General features: G+C 34.9%; 2 protein-coding genes across 5 annotated transcripts in view; both read right to left on the bottom strand.

Annotated features, from left to right (window-relative positions):
• Nucleotides 1-1,899, bottom strand: part of LOC127411742 (bone morphogenetic protein 5-like) — a 62,608-nt gene extending 60,709 nt beyond the window's left edge. Inside the window, exon 1 of the mRNA XM_051647473.1 lies at nucleotides 997-1,899. Coding sequence (XP_051503433.1) covers nucleotides 997-1,456 — 460 coding nt within the window. The 5' untranslated portion in view covers nucleotides 1,457-1,899. The remainder of the gene's footprint in view (nucleotides 1-996) is intronic.
• Nucleotides 1,900-5,073: 3,174 nt separating this feature from the next.
• The window catches only part of LOC127411725 (collagen alpha-1(XXI) chain-like), a 134,571-nt gene continuing 119,059 nt past the window's right edge, over nucleotides 5,074-20,585 (bottom strand). For all 4 annotated transcript variants that reach the window (XM_051647435.1, XM_051647432.1, XM_051647434.1 and 1 more), the window contains 7 exons: nucleotides 19,111-19,155; nucleotides 15,061-15,093; nucleotides 14,834-14,980; nucleotides 12,587-12,641; nucleotides 9,217-9,417; nucleotides 8,136-8,213; nucleotides 5,074-6,944 (listed from right to left, as the gene is read on the bottom strand). In XM_051647435.1, the coding sequence (XP_051503395.1) occupies nucleotides 6,757-6,944; nucleotides 8,136-8,213; nucleotides 9,217-9,417; nucleotides 12,587-12,641; nucleotides 14,834-14,980; nucleotides 15,061-15,093; nucleotides 19,111-19,155 (747 nt within the window). In that variant the 3' untranslated portion in view covers nucleotides 5,074-6,756. The remainder of the gene's footprint in view (nucleotides 6,945-8,135; nucleotides 8,214-9,216; nucleotides 9,418-12,586; nucleotides 12,642-14,833; nucleotides 14,981-15,060; nucleotides 15,094-19,110; nucleotides 19,156-20,585) is intronic.

Raw genomic sequence — 20,585 nt, 5'->3', positions numbered from 1 at the left:
AATCAAGTCAAATTGGAAGAGGCTTTACACTGATATAATTTAAACTATATTTATAATATATTATAAAGCATTTATAAAACATGACTATATTATAATGTATTTCTTTCCATTATTATTGAAATATTGTATTTTATAATGTTTTAAGTCCCATACACAGTTGCCATTTTTTGCCTGTTAGCTGTTTTGAAAAGTTTTATATTGTATATAGTGAGAAAACTGGCTATAAACACAATTTCAACTTGATTTTTAACCATCTTACATGAAAAATGTTACATTTCTTTGAGATCCTAGAAACGTCATACTTATACCTAAAAATTATTAATAAATAAATTGCAAATTTAAGACTCCTGCCAGTTCTTTACTTTATGTTCTACAGTATTTTTCCCAAGTTGTTTATTTATTTATTTTACTGAGATCAAACTGATCCCCAGCAGAAGCAATATCATTACTACATACAGTAATAATCAACTTTATAAACAAGTGCATTTCTACTTAGTAAAACAGAGCACATAAACTTGAATAATGCCATGCATACTTGGTTTTGTTTCAGTCAGAGAAACTTTTAAGAGCAATTTCGAAATTGCTGTTATTTTTTTTACAAAGAGAGCACTGGAGTCTCAGAAACCCCAAATAGAAAACATGAATAAATGCAAAGCATTGTCACGCTTGTCTGACATCTGAATCACGTATGTCAGTTGTTTATTTTGGTAGTTTTCACCCAAAGTGTTAAATTGACCAAAAACCGTAAATATGTTACTAGATAACATTCACGTGATTATAACATTACCGCAGAAAGACACGTTAAACATTTCTGAAAGGAGACTAAGAGGATAATTTCGAAATCACTATTATTATTATTACAGATATAGCAAAACGTGAGGACTTAATAGTAGCACGCGCTCTCAGGATACAGCGCGAGACAATTTGGCGATGCAGCGCGCGCCCGACAAACCAGCATCACGCGCTGCCATTCTTAACTAAACCCAACATACCTACCTAGATTGACAAAACTCATCACCATATCCGCGTCGTTGAGAAAGTTGGTGTCGTGCGCGGTGGCCAAAGGCGGGCTCTGGCTTGTCAGGGACGCCGCGCGGTACGGCTGCTGCGGCGCGCGCGAGTATCCTTGTGGAACTGCAGACACGCTTTTACGCGGTTTCCCCGCGAGCGCCTTTCCGAGGAGCGATTCCTCCTCCCCGGTCGTCATCGCGTTGTACAGGTCCAACATGAAAAGAGGTGCCGATGACGCTTGTTTGCCCGGAGAGAAGGGCCTGGGACGGTGCGGCAAGCCCAGGATGGAGAGGATTTCTCTCTGGATCTCTCGCCGCTCGTGGTTACGCAACCGCCGGTATATGAAGCTGGAGTGCACATGGTTGTCTCCTAAACCGCACTGAACGCTGTGAAGAAACCCCAGACAGCTCCACACAAGTCCAAATGTTGGCGCTCTCATTTTCATCTCTCAGAATGATGCTTTTACCAAGCGTGTGCTGGGTTGATGGAGGTGCTCTCCATGGTGCACCATTAAAAACAGCTTTCGGTTGTTGTTGTTTTGTTTTGTTTCGTTTCTTTGCAAAATTCGCTCCGTTGTCGTGGGTTTCCTAATTACAAAGTCGTTATTCCTCCCAAATTTAAAACAAACTCCTTTTAGACTCCACAGTGATGCTCAGGTCAACTCTTGCGCACCTACCATCCAAAAACTGCTGTGCCATTGTTAGGCAACATCTTCACTTTTGTCACTTCAGTGAATTGGTTTATGCAAATAATAATGTCCAAATAGCGTATAAAAGTAGAAAGAACGGAGGGCTCTTCACCTGTATATGGCACCAGTGATGCCTGGGAATAGAGGTGCACACTCTCAAGAGTCTGTGCATGAACTACCTCAAGTTGTGCATGCACCAACAGTAGACTACATCCTTGAAAAAGTGTTGAACTCAGTAGTCCGTCCCACTATCTGGAGGGTTTGCAACCTCTAGCGGGCGTATTTATAAAACATCATTGACCTGGGGCATGAATGCAACCTTACCGTGAAATGAGAGACACTTGAAATACGAGACCTTTCGTGATTACTCAAAGGAAAAGCACCTGCCAGCTTTATTTCAAAGTTGCTTAGTCCTTTGGATAATAGCTATCATGACAATTGAGTGCACTTTTCCAAGTAGGTGCCTGCTATGGATGGTAGGCAACATTCGGTAACTTCTAAAAGGGAAAACGATTGCAATTGTGAATTGTGCAATTGGAATGCCTTGAAGCCAATTGATAGGCAGTATGGCTTCATTGTACACCAGTCAAAAGTTGCAACACACTTGACTTCATTTCTGTTTCTCATTATCTTAAAACAAATCCTTTTGAAACAGGATTATAAAGGGGTTCATTAATGACTAATTTACAAATGCATTATAAATCACTGATATGCGGTTATAACAACATGCATAAAAAAGAGTGACTTTCAAAATAGTGAGCCATTGTACCTTATAAATGCTTAATAACACTTATTTACATTTACATTTATTCATTTGGCAGATGCTTTTATCCAAAGCGACTTACAAAAGAGGAATGATGCATCATAAGCGATTCATCTTAAGGAGACAGCGGTACGAAAAGTGCTGCATTACAAAGTTTCACCAGCATCAGAATAGTAGCATCCAAGACAGATTTTATATATATATATATATATATATATATATATATATATATATATATATATATATATATATATATATATATATTTTTTTTTTTTTTTTTTTTTTTTTTTTAAGACAGAGAGTGAATCATTCCACCAACGTGGTACAGTGAAACCTTTATTCAACAATAGTAACCTATGAGAATGTACCTTAGTATAAAGTGGACACATGAAGTATTTATTTATAAGAGTTGTCAACATTAGAAACATGTACATAAAAGTTCAGTATGGTCTGACAGTCGTCAGGCTTTATGAGAGTGAACATGGGTAAAGTGGGACTGTTAAGCTTGATCCCCATTATATCCTTATGTATTTCCTTAAATGGTTAAAAATAGTTACTAAACCAATCTTTGGAAAGTAAACCACTTTTTAAGTCGATGATGTTACATCAGGATATGTGGCAGAGCTCATTGCACGACTACCAGTGGGAAAAGTAATAGTAAAGAAAATGATATAGAAGTTTGAGGTAAATCTTGTAAGCATCATAAAAAAGTAACCGTTGACTTAATGTTTGTAGATGTTACATATATTGGTTTATGGCATGAAAGTGTATCAGAAAATGTAGAAAGTAATTCCGAATAATTTGTAGATATTTTCTATAAAATTATGTTTCCTCTATCCCACTTTACTAGAGGCATACAGGGAAAGTGGGACGGGGTTATACTGGTAAAGTGGGACATCAGTTTTGACTTTATTGTTGACTTACATAACATTAATAATGATCAAATGACAGTTTAGTGCAGTTTAGTAATAGTGTCCCACTTTACAAGTACTGCCTGAAAAAATCTGTGATTTTGTCACAAGAGAGTCTTTAAAGGTTCTTCTTGCCAGTATTTAGCATTTCTTCATTTTTGCTTTTGACTGAGGTAGGAGACATCCTAAGCTTTCCATAAAGGTACAGTATAATCTCAGGTTATATGGTATATGGCTCATAATTAAAAAGGCCTAGGAAATTTAAATTTCCAAAAGTGTCCTACTTTGCCCATATTCACCACATATGACATATGCTGTGAATTTTGCTGCTTTGATATGTTATTCACGAATTAGGGCATTAAATATATATATATATATATATTATGTTTTTTTGGGGGGGGGTGTAAATATGAAAATTGTATTAATAAGGCATTCATAACAAATTAAACAATGTAGGTAAAAAGTTTACCATTTGATAAGTATTGGATTAAATTTGCCCCTTTTCTGCCTGTTGCTGCATAACTGCATATAAATGATTTATTATGCATTTGTAAATTACTTAGTCATTAATAAACCTCTTTATAAACCCTTAACAAAGGGAATGTTAATGTAGTGTTACAAACGTAAGCTTCAAAGCTTCAAATTTCGTAAACAAATATAAATGTAATTACTTTGTAAACTAACATTTTAATTTTAAATAGAAATAGAAAGGAAAAGCAGCCAATGTGCAGAGCTAGACAAAGGGTGGCTTTAAAGAAGTTCAGATATAGGGTAGGTTTGATTTGTACTCGCTACATAATTCCTATACATCCAATTGTGTTATTTCATAGTCTTAATACTATTATTCAAATAGACCTATTATAAAAACAGAAATGTAAATGTACTATTATAGTATTTTCATTATTCTTATGTGGAAAATAGTAATAATAAAGAATGAGTGGGTAGGTCCAAAGTTTTGACTAGTAGTACAAAGATCAGAACAAATCCACTGAATCTCAGCTCCCCTATCATGACATTAAAACCTTTGAGATTATTTCCAATGAAGACCAAAGCTGAGTTTGGAATTGTATACTGCCATTCTACTCTTACTAATTCTGCCGTATATAGCAAGAAGAGCACAGCCAAGAGTGCAAGTTTAATCACAGAGGAATGGAAAAGAGCAACAGCGACAGCTAGGACTGGCTCTGGGACTGCATTTGCAACATAGTATTTTAATAGTAAATGCTTTGAGCTTTTTTTTTTTTTTTTTTTAAGCCAATATAGCTTTATTGTTGAACGTTGATAACTCAGGCACTTTAAGCTGAAAATTCAAATAATGCTTATCTTTTCATGTGTCTTTCATAAAAAAGATCATTCACCACTCAACAAAACTTAACATCAAAACCGCCTTGATGGCTCTCCTTGTTGCATTATTAATCATGTATAGGATTATTTGTATTATTACTTGCAGTCATGAGTTTTTTCTAACCATATTTAAAACATACCCTGTCATCCTTTTATGTCAAACACTTCAGTGCAACCAATTCATCAACATAAATTATCAATCTGATATTCTGAATTTCTTAACTATAAAATTAAATCAATATCAGTTAATGTTTTATGCAATAATATGTTAAATAAATAATATGTTAAATTAGAATATGAAGAAATATGTCCGCTGTATGTACAACAACAAAAAAGGAATTCTTTAAGGGGCTCTTTCCACATTTTTAATTTTGGTGCATTTTTGTCACTTTTGGTGGTACGTAATACTTACATTATAGGAAATGAAGGAACAACAAGCAATTTAATTAAAAAAAAAAGGTTTTAATTAATATTATCAAAAGTCATTCAAACACAAAAAGTTATAAAAAAAAAAATAATATTCACTGCAAAAATAAGAAAGCGCTCTGACAGGGGTAGCTGTAACCGATATCAGTTCTTATAAATAACAAAAAATGATACATTTATAGGAAGGTATGCTTTATTACACGGTACTATACACCTTTCAGCACCCAAGAGTAAAAGACAAAATGGTTTTCAGATATGTTTTGTATAGTTTTGAGGTGCCATTCATGATAATTTGTTGTAGAAACAGACAGATTAAGATTCAATTTACTCATTTAATATTTAATATAGTTTAATACACAATTACAATTGTAATCCAAAGTGTAATGCAGGATTCTCACCATTATGGAAAACCTAAATGTCTAAATGGAATTTAAAATTGCTTTCCAGGCCTGAAAATGTCATGGACATTTCTTTTAAATGTATATATATATATATATATATATATATATATATATATATATATATATATATATATACATATATATATATTTTAACTCTAAAATATTTTATTTTAGATTTGTGTGTAATCTTGTTAAAATTATTGTTAAAAATCCTTTATCCTATAATTAAAAATGAATGGAAAAGTCATGAATATTCATTGGTAAAAAGGTGTGAGAACCTTGGTAGTAATAGTTAAAGGGTCAAGAGTTATTATTGAACTCTGAGAGACATTAACATTGGAAAAAAAGGCATGAAGTGCTGCAGATGAGGACAACTTGCGTGAAAATTTTGTGGAGCATCATGGTTTACATTTAAGATGCAGAATTTGACAAAAATGGTGACCACAAATGCAAAATGAACAATCCGGCATCATAAATATGAGATGATTGGCAGTGGATGGTCAAAGCCACTTGGTGGAGTAAGAGAGACAGGAAATAAGCTGAAGTCTGGGTTAAATTTCCACTGGAAGCTTTTCACAATTGTTAGTTTCATTTCTTCTTGACAAACAGTGTGAATAAATCATGGAACATCTCAGTTTATGACACAGAAAAGCTTAAGAAAAGCTTAAGGAACTTCGGTTCATCCCAAAATTGTAATTGTCATCATTTACTCACCCTAATAAGGGAAAGATTTTTAGTGGCTTCAAACACAGATATATCATATGGCTTCAGAAAACTTGGTATATAGTACACGAGTCGAATGGGCTACTTTTGTGAAACCTTTATGGTGCTTGTTTTGTCATTTTGGAGCTTGATAGCCCCAGTGCCCATTTATTTTCATTTTATGCAAAAAAAGTAGCTAGAACATTCTTCAACATTTCTCTTTTGTTCTACAGGAAAAAGTAACTCATATGTGTTTGGAACAACATGAAGTTGACTAAATTATTAAAGACTTTTCTTTTTTGGGTGAACTATCCCTTTAAGACATGGACAATCATGGTGTTAGTGTAGGCAACATCATTGTATTATATACACTTTAAGAGGTACTTCATGTGTCCATAAGTGAAAGACACTCTTGGAACATGTGATCATCCTGAGATTGGCTGTTACTTTTGTCTTTCATTCACTGAGCAACACCACATCCTGACTGTCTGCATTTCAGCCAAAGCTGTTTCAATAGTTTGGCCCTTTACTGAAAGGATCTCTTCGCAACATGGCGCTGTAGCACATGGATGGATGGCACACGCCTGGCTGACCGGGCTCGCCAGGGTACCCTCTCTTCCCTTCCTCACCGTTATGACCGGGCGGGCCTGGCTTCCCTGGGTGACCTGGTTTGCCAACCCCGGCCAGACCCATTGGACCTAGAACAAAACTGATATTATGACAAAAGAAACAAAACCTGCAGACTTTTAGGAGATAAATACTATATAACAATTTAAGATAATTTGAAACAAGCAGTCAGTCTTCTGTACATCATAATGTTATATTGTTAACCCCTTATACCCTGGTGCAGTTATGGGCTGCCATCTGCAATTTTTCACACTCAAATTTAAAAGCTCAACATTCACACATACTAATTGTGAACTAATTGCAAAAAAAGACTCCAATTATTCATAAATTATAGTGTATGTTTATAATCTTATGATAAACATATTTTGTTGTTGTTGTACTAACATTGTAAACATGTAATTCTGGCTCTGTTCACTCTACCTCACTTTGAAAAGTCTCATTTAATTCCACTAGATGGCAGTAAGCACTAGAAAAAAATAAAAATAAAAATAAAAATCTCTATCACATTCCATCACAATAAAAATATCTGAAATATAGGTGGTGCCCTAACACATTTTAGCCCTCACAGATGTGCTCGTCCATAGACATTCAGTCTAATTTTCAGTTCATGCACCACCCTTATTTCATTTAATATCTCAGTCTCTGAGTGGACTAGAAGCTACATTTTATTTTTTATTATTTTATTTTACATTTTATCATCAATAGTCAAAAAATATTTGTCTGATGATTTGTTTAGCATGCTTTTCCTGCTGGATGGCTGAATGTTATATCTTTGATGTCCAGAACAAAATCCAAGCAAGCTCACAGACAAGTAAAAATGGCTAATTTTTTATAAAACTGCATAAGGTAAAAGCAGATATAAAGTTTTTGGCTACTTGGAGCTTAAAGCAGCAGTTATCAGAGCATAAAAGAGACGTTTGTATTTGATGACTTACAGAATCATATTTCACTTTGTGAATCTTTTGAAAATCTCTCAAACTATGGTATAAACAGTACAGTCACATTCCTAAAAAAATTAGAGCTTTCATTTGATATATGTCTTGTCCATTTAGGTGCTATGTGAAAGACTTTTATTTTCATATAAATATTTCTACCCCATTACCTCAAAGGGGCGCTAATTTGCGACACAAATTTTTTGAGTTATTTTTTTGAGGACCCGCCAGCGAGTCCATGTGTCATTATACTTGAATTACTTCAATTATTAATTAACTAATAAATACATTTCCTATATTATCATTTGTTTAAGTGCTGTATCTCCTCACCTGGTGGTCCAGGGAGACCTGGCTCTCCAATTTCTGAACGTCCTTGATTTCCTTTTTCACCCCTTTCTCCTGGATCACCTAGAAAGAGCCAGACAAATTCATTTTGTGCACTTCAATGTGGATTGGTATAATAATTTATAACAGTTACTAAAATTTGGAATTGCGCAAATGCCTAAACATTCAGTATTTTATTTCTTTCACAATTCATGTGATCTGCTCTAAAAGTGCTAAAAACACGCACGAGTCCTACGCGTGCACAGACCAACCCGTCACCCATTCTGAAGCACAGACCATGTTTATCTAAATTTTATTGCAGCCTATTGCAATTTTATAACCACATATGACCATATTGCCATTTTGGTGTTATTTTGATTAACTGTGCTGCCCAGGATAGTGAAGTCAGTCTACTGATGCGCTTTATATAAAACTTCTTGGCCAAATAAAAAGCACATTAAAATCATTGCGATATACACGATTTTGCTTAATTTTATATCGTCAGCCAAATCATCGCGATTATATTGTGAATATTCGATATATCGCCCAGCCCTAATGGGGGGCGCCAAATCATCACAAACACTGAATTTTTTCAGCATTTTTTCCCTATAAAAATGACTAACGAAATCAGAAAATGGAGGCACAACAGTCTGTTTTTACAGAAAGTAATTTATTTATTCACTGAAAGCTCCATATGGACATACGTGTTCTACACAAAGCTACTTTGGTATCGGCAAATGCGACATTCCTTCGACTGAAGAGAGCGAGATCTCAGCAAAACTGCATTTGTGACACCTTTGGCCAAAACGAGTTGTTTTAAGTCTGCTAGTGTGGCACAAGCTTAACAGTGACGTTGAGTGACAGCAGGCAGCGATGTTCTGTCGTGCATGTAGATGCATGCTCTTCTCACTCCGCTGTTCCATAAATCATGCTGCTTTCCAGTGAAATCGCAAAGCAAAATGCAAAACAGATGTGTCCCCGCTGATAATATACATCCACTGGACAGATGCAATCTTGAAATAAATAATAATCGCAAAATTCATATATGTGACACAGTATGAGTTAAGCTAACATGCAATAGCCATACCTTTCATGCCAGGGACACCAGGCCGTCCAGGTAAACCCTGTTGACCCTGGAGCCCATTAGATCCAGATAACCCTGGGAATCCACGAGAGCCTTGTGGACCTGGTGGCCCCGAGGGGCCTGGAGGTCCCGTCCTTGTATAGCAGTGCTCACAGCTTCTGTGATGATTGTGTTGACTACTCAGTAGAAGTGTGGGAATCTCAGCTGCATTCCAAATATATAATCAGACCTCTATCTCAGCATAATGTATTATGCATTTTATGTGTATATATGTATGGGTGAATCTCAAAAAACATGACCAGAACATGTCCAGATCATATTTCACCCAAAATCAAAAGATACATTTTGCTTAAAGGAAACAATTAATAAGACTTTTACAAAGTTTAGCAAATTTGTCACATTATTTTCCTGACAGTTAAGCACATTTTACCCCCAATTCTTATTACTGTAATGCAAAAAATAAATCATAACAAAACTCATTCTTATTACAGTAAGGCAAAAAAAGATAATGATACTGTATATTGTTTAAACTGTAATATTATTACAATAGTACACTGTACTAAAATGTCCGTAATTTTAACAGTAAAAGAATGTGAAAATGCTACAGTAAAAATGTTAATCAGTTAACGATTAGTTACTGTAACATATACAGTAAAAAATAATTACAGTAAGAATACATGTGCTTTTTATGGTAAACTATTGCTAAAATTATGGTAAAATCAATAATTGGGTGTTCCCAGAATTCCCCGCGTGACCCATCACATTTCATTATATTCTTTGGGAATAGTTATGTTTCTTCTTATTTTTAATATCAGTTATGTGCATTGGGGTGTTCTGTGATATAATTGATGTAGTTTAGTTAATGTTTACTGCATTATTGTAGTGTCACATGTGTTACCTTGATGGTGTTTTGTGTTTGTGTGAGTGACACTGTGTACTTTCTCTACATGTGTATTAATTATTGCTTCTGGAAGGACCACTCTTTATTAACTTTAAGCCATCATGTGGCCTTTTGTAGTTACTACAGTGATTAACAATACATTTTAAAGTGAAAAGCAGATTTTTATAGTTCCAGAAGGTTAATATATCAAGTTTATATAATTCATAATACTGTAAAATATATGCATCAAAATTACATCCTGTAAAGCCTGAAACATGGTAACCGTATTTTTTTATGGTACATTTCAACCACAGCTGCAGGTATTTTACTGTAAATTCAACTGATTTACAGTGTACAAGTATTTATACTGTACATCATGACAATATTTGTGTATTTTATATTTGTATATAATAGATTTAATTTATGCTGATTAAAAAAACAACAACTTTGTACTATAGAAATGTGTACTGTAATACAATATAAATGACTGTATTACAGTAATGAAAATCGAAGAAAAATCACCCTTTAGAATAATGGAATTAGATTTTTGGGTGAAATGTAACCTGAACTTGTTTTCATGAGATTATCTGGGTAGCTGACTTGAAATACTTCTGGGAAGTCTCATTTAAAATCATGCCATAAATATGTAATTATATAAAAACATAAACACACCATTTAAAATAGTTATTTTGTAAAGCTGTAGTAATTTATCTATTCAATTTATAATATAATTTTCCAACAATAAATATTAAAATGGTTTATGTTTATGTTACTCTTTGTTTAGATTATCATAGTTTGAAACATGTAATAATCTGTATTTTTATAATGAATTTTCCTAGTTTAATATTGAAAGTCTGGGACAAGGCTGAATAGAATAATAATAAAATCTTTACATGAAAGGCATTTGAAAAGTAACAAAAATAAATGAAAAAGGCCTGGTCAAAAGTTTCCAAATCAGTTTTAAAGCCTGTACATACGTAATTTCTGTGACACTAGTGGCACCGAATGGAATTTCAAAAATAAACATTAGCCGCTTTTCCACCATCGGGCCAAACAGCTCTCATCGCAAAACCGTACCGCTCTGTGCCAATCCGGGCCAGTTGGAGCGGTTACAGTTTCTTTTTCCTCTTTCGTGCGGTAAAATCAGGAGAATGTCCGTAACAGATCTGCCTGTGGTGATGACGTGAAAGGTAAACAATGCAGTCGATTGCGCTATGGAGGACGATCGCATGTTCCTGTTTTTAGGACTGCTTTTTCCCCTGGTTTTACTCTGCTAATACACAGAAAAGACACAGCCCATGTCGTAAAAAGGAAAGCAAAGTGAAAAAGGCGAGAGGTTTATCATCATGAGGACTCATGATAGTATATGAGAATATATTGATATATTTTGAGCTCATAATCTGCTTCCCTGACGAGAAAGGCATGTAAAAAAATAAATGTATGCTACTAGTTAAACCATCATCATTAAATCAAGAAGATACACTAAACATACATTATTTTTATTAACTTCAGCCAAATATTAGCAAACTTGGCAAGCTAGAAACAACTAAAAGCACTATAAGTTACCTTGGCGTTTGCAAATTGAGTCACCATGTACTAAAGCCATTTAGCCAGCACGGTTGAGTACGGTTAGCTGACGGTTAGCTGAGAACAGTTTATAATCGTGCCATGCCAAACCATGCTTAAGTGGAAATGCTACTTTAACTGTTCCGTACTCTGCTCAGAACCGTTTGGCCCGATGGTGGAAAAGTGGCTATTGTTTTCAAAACAGCTTTCTGAATACGCCTCCTGCCTGCCATTGGATATTTCATTACGGCATTACAGTCCACATCAAGCCATTGGTTGAGTAATGTTGTTGGGTCTAAGCGGGTTTCTCAAAACAAACAGAGGAATTTTCGTAGCACCACAGAGACACAGTGTTTACAGTTTTCGAGAAAATGAACCTCGTAATGGCTTACTCATAGTTGTCTCTGCATATAAAGCTGGGATAGAAGAAAATATTTTAACACAGACCGAGTTACATACTTCAGCTTTAATGTGAACTTCATATAAAAAATTAAAAAAAGCTGAAATCTGTTAGTTTTAATAAAATTCAACAACTGGAAAATGAAATTGCTTGAAGATGAAGAAACACCAGTCTACATTCTATTTACATTTTGTATGTTTGCTGGAAATAGAACCCACAACATTGGTTTTGCTAGCTCCATACCTACCATGAGATAGAGGAATGCAATCTAAAAACAGCATTTTGAAAATTTGTCATACAGGGCTGTTTAAACTTAACTAGTGAAGACAAAAAGGTGATTGAAAATGGTGAAAAACCTGAAAGAAATAGTGAACAGTCACAGCACCTAAAGTATATACTTTAATATATACTTTATAAACTAAAATATTGATGTGGATATATTAGACGTTCATGGATATGCCATGCGTCATTTACCCAAATACTATAGTGGACTATTGAGAGATCAGTTAATAATTTAGTGTACTCACATCGAAGGACATCTCTGCAGATCTGTCGAATATGTTGCTCAGTTAGCTCTCTCCCCTGCAAAAGCACAAGAGTTTCTATTAAAAATGTAACTATGCAACGTTATATCCTCCATTGATATGGAGGAAAACTAATTTTTCATGGTTAGAAAACCATATCTAGAAAGATATGACATGATTGCTATAGTAAATTGTTTTTCTGTTCCCAGTGGAAGCACATTTTAGGCATGTGCCCGGCCAGTATTTAGATGCATTTCCCAATTCAAAGCTGTCTTATCAGCACATAAGAAGAGAAAAAACAACTGCTAAACATTATATCTCTTTACAGATATATTTGTATATTCTAGATATGCAGTATGTATATTAGGACTAGGTAATATAGTCAAGAAAAAAAAATAAATAAATAAATAAATATATATATATATAGATAGATAGATAGTTACACACACACACACACACACTATATCATTCAGGCTTTTGACAATATTCAATAAATATTGTCATATTTATGTTAAAAATTATCATGGCATGTTTCCCCAAAACATTTTTCACTAAAAGAACATTAAGTGTTAATATGCACCAACATAATAATATATTCAAATAACAGGGCTGGGTATCGATACAGATTTCCCGATTTGATTCGATTCTGATTCACAAGCTCTCGATTCAATTCAAATAACATTTCGGTATATTTCAGTTATAATGTCCATTTTGCTTAAATATGAGAGAAATTCTCTCAGCTAAAAGGCCTGCTCACATCAGGTCCATTTTTTTCTAGCTTATACGAGCTTTTTAATGGTAACAATGGATTTCGATGGCGCTATTCATTAAAAAGTTTTTTTCGGATGAATAGCACCAAAAAATTACAAAAAGCTCTTATCTCATTGGTCGATCAGTTTTCATCGCAGATTGAAGAAAAAAAAAATTAACACTCCCCGTAAAAATTTACTAAAAAATTACGTAAAAAGTAACTTTTTACGGGGAGTGTTAATTTTTTTTTCTTCAATCTGCGATGAAAACTGATCGACCAATGAGATAAGAGCATTTTGTAATTTTTTAGAGCAGCTGCAGATGCTCAATCTAGAGTGTTGGAGGCTCTAATCAACTGGCAAACACTGGCATTGGACGTGCAGCTGATAAACACCCCCGAAAATTATATAATTAAAAATAAATAGTTGCAGTTCAATGTGCCTCACTGTGCCTGTTATGCCCATTCTCATGGCATTAAACATAGCAGCGAGGTTTGACAATTTGTTTGCACTAAGCTCATAATAATTTATCCCATTAAAACATGTTTTACTGTAGACAAACGAAATATGGAACAACACTGCTATTTTTATTGCAAGGACAATAAAACAAAGTATTGCAATAATTTAAATAAGGAGAAGGCAGTGAGCCAGTGATTTCTTATTCTATTTTATTCTTTAGCCTACTGTTAGTCTTAATGTACATTATTCCACGTGTTTTTATATCACTGTACCTTGTTATATCATCCAGGTATTAATGCAGGCATTATAAAAAGAGAAGTTGGGTTCGGGAGTTTGTCTGCAATATACTTGTATCACAATACATGTGCAAACAAATAGGCAACAGTTTTCTTTACTCAGATCACTCGCACAAAACACACAGATTATATACTCCTCAAAATGCATCAACAGCATGGAAAGAACCTAATGAAACAGTTATGCCAAATAAGGTAAATAAATGTGTTAACAGTGTTCAATATATGAACCTCTAACAGCTGAAGGTGCAGGCAGGAGACTGGTATAAATGTTTGTAGAACAGCAACATCGCCGCCTACTGTACAAGAGTGAAAACGTTTTTTTGTTTAATTTTTTTACGGACTTGGTGTGAATAGACCTTCCGTCAGAGGTTAGTCTCGCAAAATCGTCACAAATTAATAATTGAATTAATTCACGGAAATGAATTGAGCTTACCAACTTTAACGGCATTATTGCTACTTAAGTTTAAATCAGAGATGCTATTAAAACATTTCGTCTTAACACTCTCATACAGCAGGTCATGAGACAAGGAAGGATCACAAAACGAGAAGGATGACACGGTCTTAAGGAAACTGAATGGCCTTAAAAATTGTATTAAAATCATTGCAATATTCACAATGTTGCTTAATGTTTATATCACCAGCAAATATTCTAGTATTCAATATATCGTTCAGGTTTTTTTTTTTTAATGAAGAAAGCAAACCACATGGTGCGTAACAATACCAAAATTTGAAAACAAAATACATACAGGTCGTCCCTCAGGTCCAGGCGGTCCTGCAGGGCCGATGTCTCCACTCTGTCCCCTTGGCCCCGAGGGGCCCATCAGTCCTGGCTGTCCTGGAAGCCCCTGGTGGCCGATGTGACCCCTCTGACCAGGATCTCCTGTTGTCCCTTTCTGAGATGCACACAAACACAACTCAACACACTCACATACAGCTAATGGTGACTGTACATCCAGATCGGAGATGTGCTCACCTCGCCTTTCTGCCCAGCTGTCCCTGTTGAACCCTGTTTATGAAGAAAGTAACAGTCACTTGTTTAGAAACTATTTTATTAAACAGCTCTATAAGAATTGGGCGCAATCCTTAAAGTTTAAAACAATTGTATGAAATTATTTTGTTAAATATTTTCTGACAATACTGTTTAGAAATGCAGGGGAAACTCCAGAGATCTGTGAGTAATTAATAAAATAAAAATCTCTAAAATGTTGTCGATGCTCTAGAACCATGGTTTTCAAACTGGGGGGCATCAGAGCATATCATATGAGGCGTGGAGAATGTTGATAAATTCACCAAGTCAAATCAAAAGGTAAATCAATACAATAAAAATGTATTGAAAGATAAATCATAAATGAATAATAATAACATTAAATATTTTCTGGCTTAATACACCATAGCTCTTCCACTGTTCATTCTTTCACCTCAGTGGAAAACTTACCTGCACAAGTTTATCTAGCCCTTAAGCGCTGTTCATCATTAAATCACGTTCCAGTTGTTCCCGGTCAAAAGTGACAGGAATTGTATTTTATTTACTAATTTATTTACCTATATGACCTTGAGCTTGAAAATGTACTTTTTTTTTTATTTTCTTATGAATATTTTATCATAAATGATATATCGTTTGAAAGCTTAAAGTCTCTAGAATCAAAATGTGCTGTCCATGAAAAATTTTTGTTTTTTAAAAAACAGAAAACAAAAAAAAAAAAAAAAACTGATGAAATTACAAGTATAAACACTAGATGGCTGCAGAGAGCTACTTATTCATCCCTGTTTAAAGAGAAGATGATTTCTAGATTTTGTCACAAGTTCTGCATTTAGATATATATTTAAACATTATCAAAGACTACTTTTGTCAAAGTTTAGCATTTTGGTTGATTTGTTTAAAGTTATTTTAGTCAGTTTTTGCATACCTGAAATGAGTAGAATAACAGGTAATAACCTAATTTTTTCCTGGTTGTAACAAGATGAATGTGTGTGTGTGTGGACGGGTTTGGGTGGTTTATGAGGACATTTTTTTAAGGTTACAATCTGGTAATTACAAGGGTATTATGTTATAAATGTGGTTTATGAGGACATTTCTAGTGTCCCCATAATTCAAATCTCTTAAAAAACATACTAAACGAAGTTTTATTGAAAATGTAAAAATGCAGAAAGTTTTTTGTGAGGGTTAGGTTTAGGGGTAGAGATAGGGGATAAAATCTATAGTTCGTACAGTATAAAAATCATTGTGTCTATGGAGAGTCCTCATAAGGATAGCCGCACCAACATGTGTGCGCGCGCGTGTGTGTGTGTGTGTGTGTGTGTGTGTGTGTAAGTGTGTGTGTGTATTCCGCATTGTAGATGTGTTATGGTCTCACCAATTCATTTTGGTGTGTGTATGTTCTGCATTGTGGCTGATTATTTGCTTTGTTTTTTGACAATTTTTTATTTTTTTTTTCTCCCCAATTTGGAATGCCCAATTCCCAATGCGCTCTAAGTCCTCGTGGTGGCGTAGTGACTCGCCTCAATCCAGGTGGCGGAGGACGAATCTCAGTTGCCTCTGCGTCTGAGACGGTCAATCCGTGCATCTTATCACGTGGCTTGTTGAGCGTGTTACTGTGGAGACCTAGCACATGTGGAGGCCCACGTTATTCTCCGCAGAATCCACACATAACTCACCACGTGCCACACCGAGAGCGAGAACCACATTATAGCGACCACGAGGAGGTTACCCCATGTGACTCTACCCTCCCTAGCAACCGGGCCAATTTGGTTGCTTAGGAGAACTGGCTAGAGTCACTCAGCACGCCCTGAATTCGAACTCACGACTCCAGGGGTGGAAGTTTTTTGACAAAAAAAAAAAAAAAATGGTTCTGTTTTATAGTCTGACTGGTTCAGATTGTGTGTGTGTGTTTGTGTGTGTGTTTGTGTTTTGCACTCTTGATGTTTAGTAGTCTCACCCCTTCATATCTGTGTGTGTTTTTTTCTGCATTGTGGCTGTTTTTTAGATTTTATATAAGAAAGAATGAAAAAAGATCTGTGATTTTTAGTGTTTCACATTAATTTCCTATGGCGGTCACTTTTGACCGGGAACAGTACAAGTACCGAACAGTAACTTTTTTTTTCTACCACTTAGACTGATCGAATCAACTCCAATTTCTTTGTGTGTGTTCAGATATCAAATGGACTAAAAGTCACCAAGTCTCATACCCGTCAGATAAAGGAAACCAGTTTTATTGAAGAAACAAAATTGATTTAGGTAAAAAAATGACCGAACAGTGCATGAGGGCTAGAATGCATGAAGGATTTTCAGAACTCCATGTGATGACATATACACAGACAATCTCGAAGTGTCCATTTTTATGAGTTCAACATTATATCGATTTGTCTTTATGTGACAGGTGTAGTTTCATGATGCAAGTTTATTACAAAGATAGACAACAAAAAACTGCTAAATAATCCCATTGTCATAAGGAAAAACTTATTTTTAATTAAAAAAATGTGCAAAACACAGTTTCATATTATTAATAGAAATATTTATAGCTGTTAATCATGCAGCAGTGTATGTCGCATTGCCGAAAGACTCTGTCAGACTGAATTTAAGGCCACTGATCATCTTAAGTGAATTACTCTAACAACTGAAATATCATGAATTTTGGCGCATTGAGTTGACACAACAGCATGCCGTAGATTTCCTTGATGCACTTCTATGGGCGCAGAGCCAACAAAAGTGCCTCTGGTAAGAAACCTCTAAGTTTTTTCATTGAAACCTGTTTGGGTGTAAAGAGTAGCGTTTCTAGTTTTGTTCGATATGCAGCTTTAAAAAAATTCGTCAATTTAGTGGCGCGTCAGCGCTCTGATAAACATGATGTCCACATACTTGGAAATTGGGACATTATTCCCTCAAAAGTTGAAAAAACATGTTAGTTATTTTGAATAACTTTCAACATTAACACATCTGTGGGTCATTTTGATTTATTTTAATATTAATTTTTAGTTTTTACTGTACAATACATTTCTATTCATTAACATTAGTAAATGCATTCCTATATTTACTGTTCATTTTCACATTGAGAATAAATGGGTTCATTCAAATGCTGAACATTTTTGCTTTCAGAGGCTTTATATGGAGTTAGGATGAAAATAAGGTGCATTTCAAACTGTTCTGAGACCAGTGAAGACAGACAGCACACTGGAGGTTAAGTCACTCACTAAATAGGGAGCAAGGGAGCATCCTATATCTCTTATATAGCTAAGTGCATTCACCAAAAGTTCAGTTTCAGGCTGCAGATGATGTTTGGATCACTCAACATGTTTGGCAGATATGGGACAATGATAATCAGTACATAGATTCAGAATTTTGTAATTCAACATTTTATTTTAACATGGTTGGCAGTTACTTTGAATCAGAATTAATTATGCTAATTTCTGATGTAATGTCTGTAACATCTCAAAAATATGAAAAACCAACACTCCTGGAAACATAACAATTTGATGAAAAAACAACGTAGTCCCGCTGTCCACATATGTGGACATACATTTTTATTAATAAAAAAAAAAGTTAATAAAAACTGATGGTTTATTACAGTAAAGCCCATATTAAAGTGCTTTAAAAATGCTTTAAAAAGTAAACTTTGTATTTCCTCGTTAACTTTTCACTCAATTATTGGTATTATTTAATAATATTATTTTATAATTGACCTTTAAATGTTTGTTAATTTCTTATTTCCTTTATTATACTTATGTAAAGCACTCTGAATTACCATTGTGGATGAAATTTGCCACATAATAAAACTTGCCCTGCCTTATACGTTGACAAGAATGTACTCTGCTACTACAGGGGAAAACTACACCTCCCTGTGGTTGCTACCATAATATTAGAGACTTTAGATACAACTCATTGAGCATTCCATTAAGCAACCGTTGTTCATTTTTTAAAATATCATATTTAATTATATTATTGATCCAATTCTGCTATTCCTGATGTACTGTAGTTTTACAAAACTTAAGACAGATTTTATGCTAGATGGCACAAGGCCCAACTTACATGATCACCAGGTCTACCAGGGTCTCCTTTTTCACCTTTCATCCCCTATAAAATTGCACAAATATGCATTTAAAAAAACATGTATGTACACAAATGTAGACCTACAGTACTTTGCTGTTAGAACACCTCAGGTTCATATTGCTAAAATACGAACACGTTGAAATCACTTTCAGATCTAGTATCCACTAGCATGCTGTATGCTCTAAATTTGCTATGTGAGGTCTGTACTTGTCAAATAAACTTGTACTTCGAAGCCGTTGGCACAACTAACTTGTATGCACAATTACAGAAAGCTCCTTTTTTGGTTGAGCGATCTCCTTTTTAACTCTCGTACTCGCACATTTTTTGCACATCATAGAAATGAAAAATCTGTCATTATTTACAAACCCCCTCATATTGTTCTAAACCTATATGCTGTTGTTTTTTTCAGTGACACACTGAAGGAGCTTTTTTCCATACAGCAGTTCACACTGACCATAACTACCAAGCTCCAGGATGGACAAAAAACACCAAAAAGGACCATAAAATATTCTATTCGACTCATGCAAAGTATTCCATGTCTCCTAAAGCCATACGATAGCTTTGTGTGAGGAACACACAAACATTTAAGTCTTTCACCAAGAATCTTCCTCTTCGCAATGAATAATGGGCTGATCAGTAAAACGATCAAGCACTGCCATTTACTGCTGTGCATGGGAAACACCAAATGCTAAATACCCTAAAAAACAGTGCAGCGCATCGAAAAAGTTTATTCAATAATTAAGAGCCTGATGAAAGATCAATATCAGTTAAGAAGTCAGTTCCTACTGTCAGAATGTTTGAACAAGCCCTACATAAATTAGGTGCACTCAGTAATTTCTTTTTTCTCATTAAAAAAGTTTAACTCCTAAAGACATGTATTTTGCAATATATGTAAGAAATCGTGACCACTCACATTAAAATGAAGACTCCAGTCATATCAGTAACCTTATAAAAGCTGTTTTATTCTACATGAGAGGGTCCGCACATGGGGGCTGCCGTGTTAGAATCACATGACCAGCCAAATACTACACGCCTTGTCTCAGTAACCGTCCTGTTATTTGACACTTTCACTCACTGATTAGTAATCATGACTGACTGTGAGTACTAAATTTCTACAATGGCATCTGAAACTGAAAACTGTTGATTTTAAATGAAGCTGCATCCAAGCTGCTAGGTGTCAGTGTAAGTCCAAGATGGCACAAAGAAAACAGTTACTGAGTGCACCTTTAACTTTTTACAGATTTGTTTGTTGTTTATATCAGTAAATTTGTCTAGGCTCTTGTTAAATGACATCAAGTTCTTGTTATATCTAGACTGGACTACTGCAATGCTCTTCTGGCAGGACGTCCTGCATCTACAGTCAAACCTACGCAGCTGATCCATAACGGAGGCATGACTGGTCTTCAACAAGCCCATGACTGGTCTTCAACAAGCCCAAGAGTGCCAATCCATGG

The sequence above is a fragment of the Myxocyprinus asiaticus genome, chromosome 21, assembly GCF_019703515.2.
Source record: "Myxocyprinus asiaticus isolate MX2 ecotype Aquarium Trade chromosome 21, UBuf_Myxa_2, whole genome shotgun sequence".
NCBI lineage: Eukaryota > Metazoa > Chordata > Actinopteri > Cypriniformes > Catostomidae > Myxocyprinus > Myxocyprinus asiaticus.
Note: the sequence above shows the minus strand (reverse complement) of the source record. Positions and strands in the feature narration are given on the sequence as shown.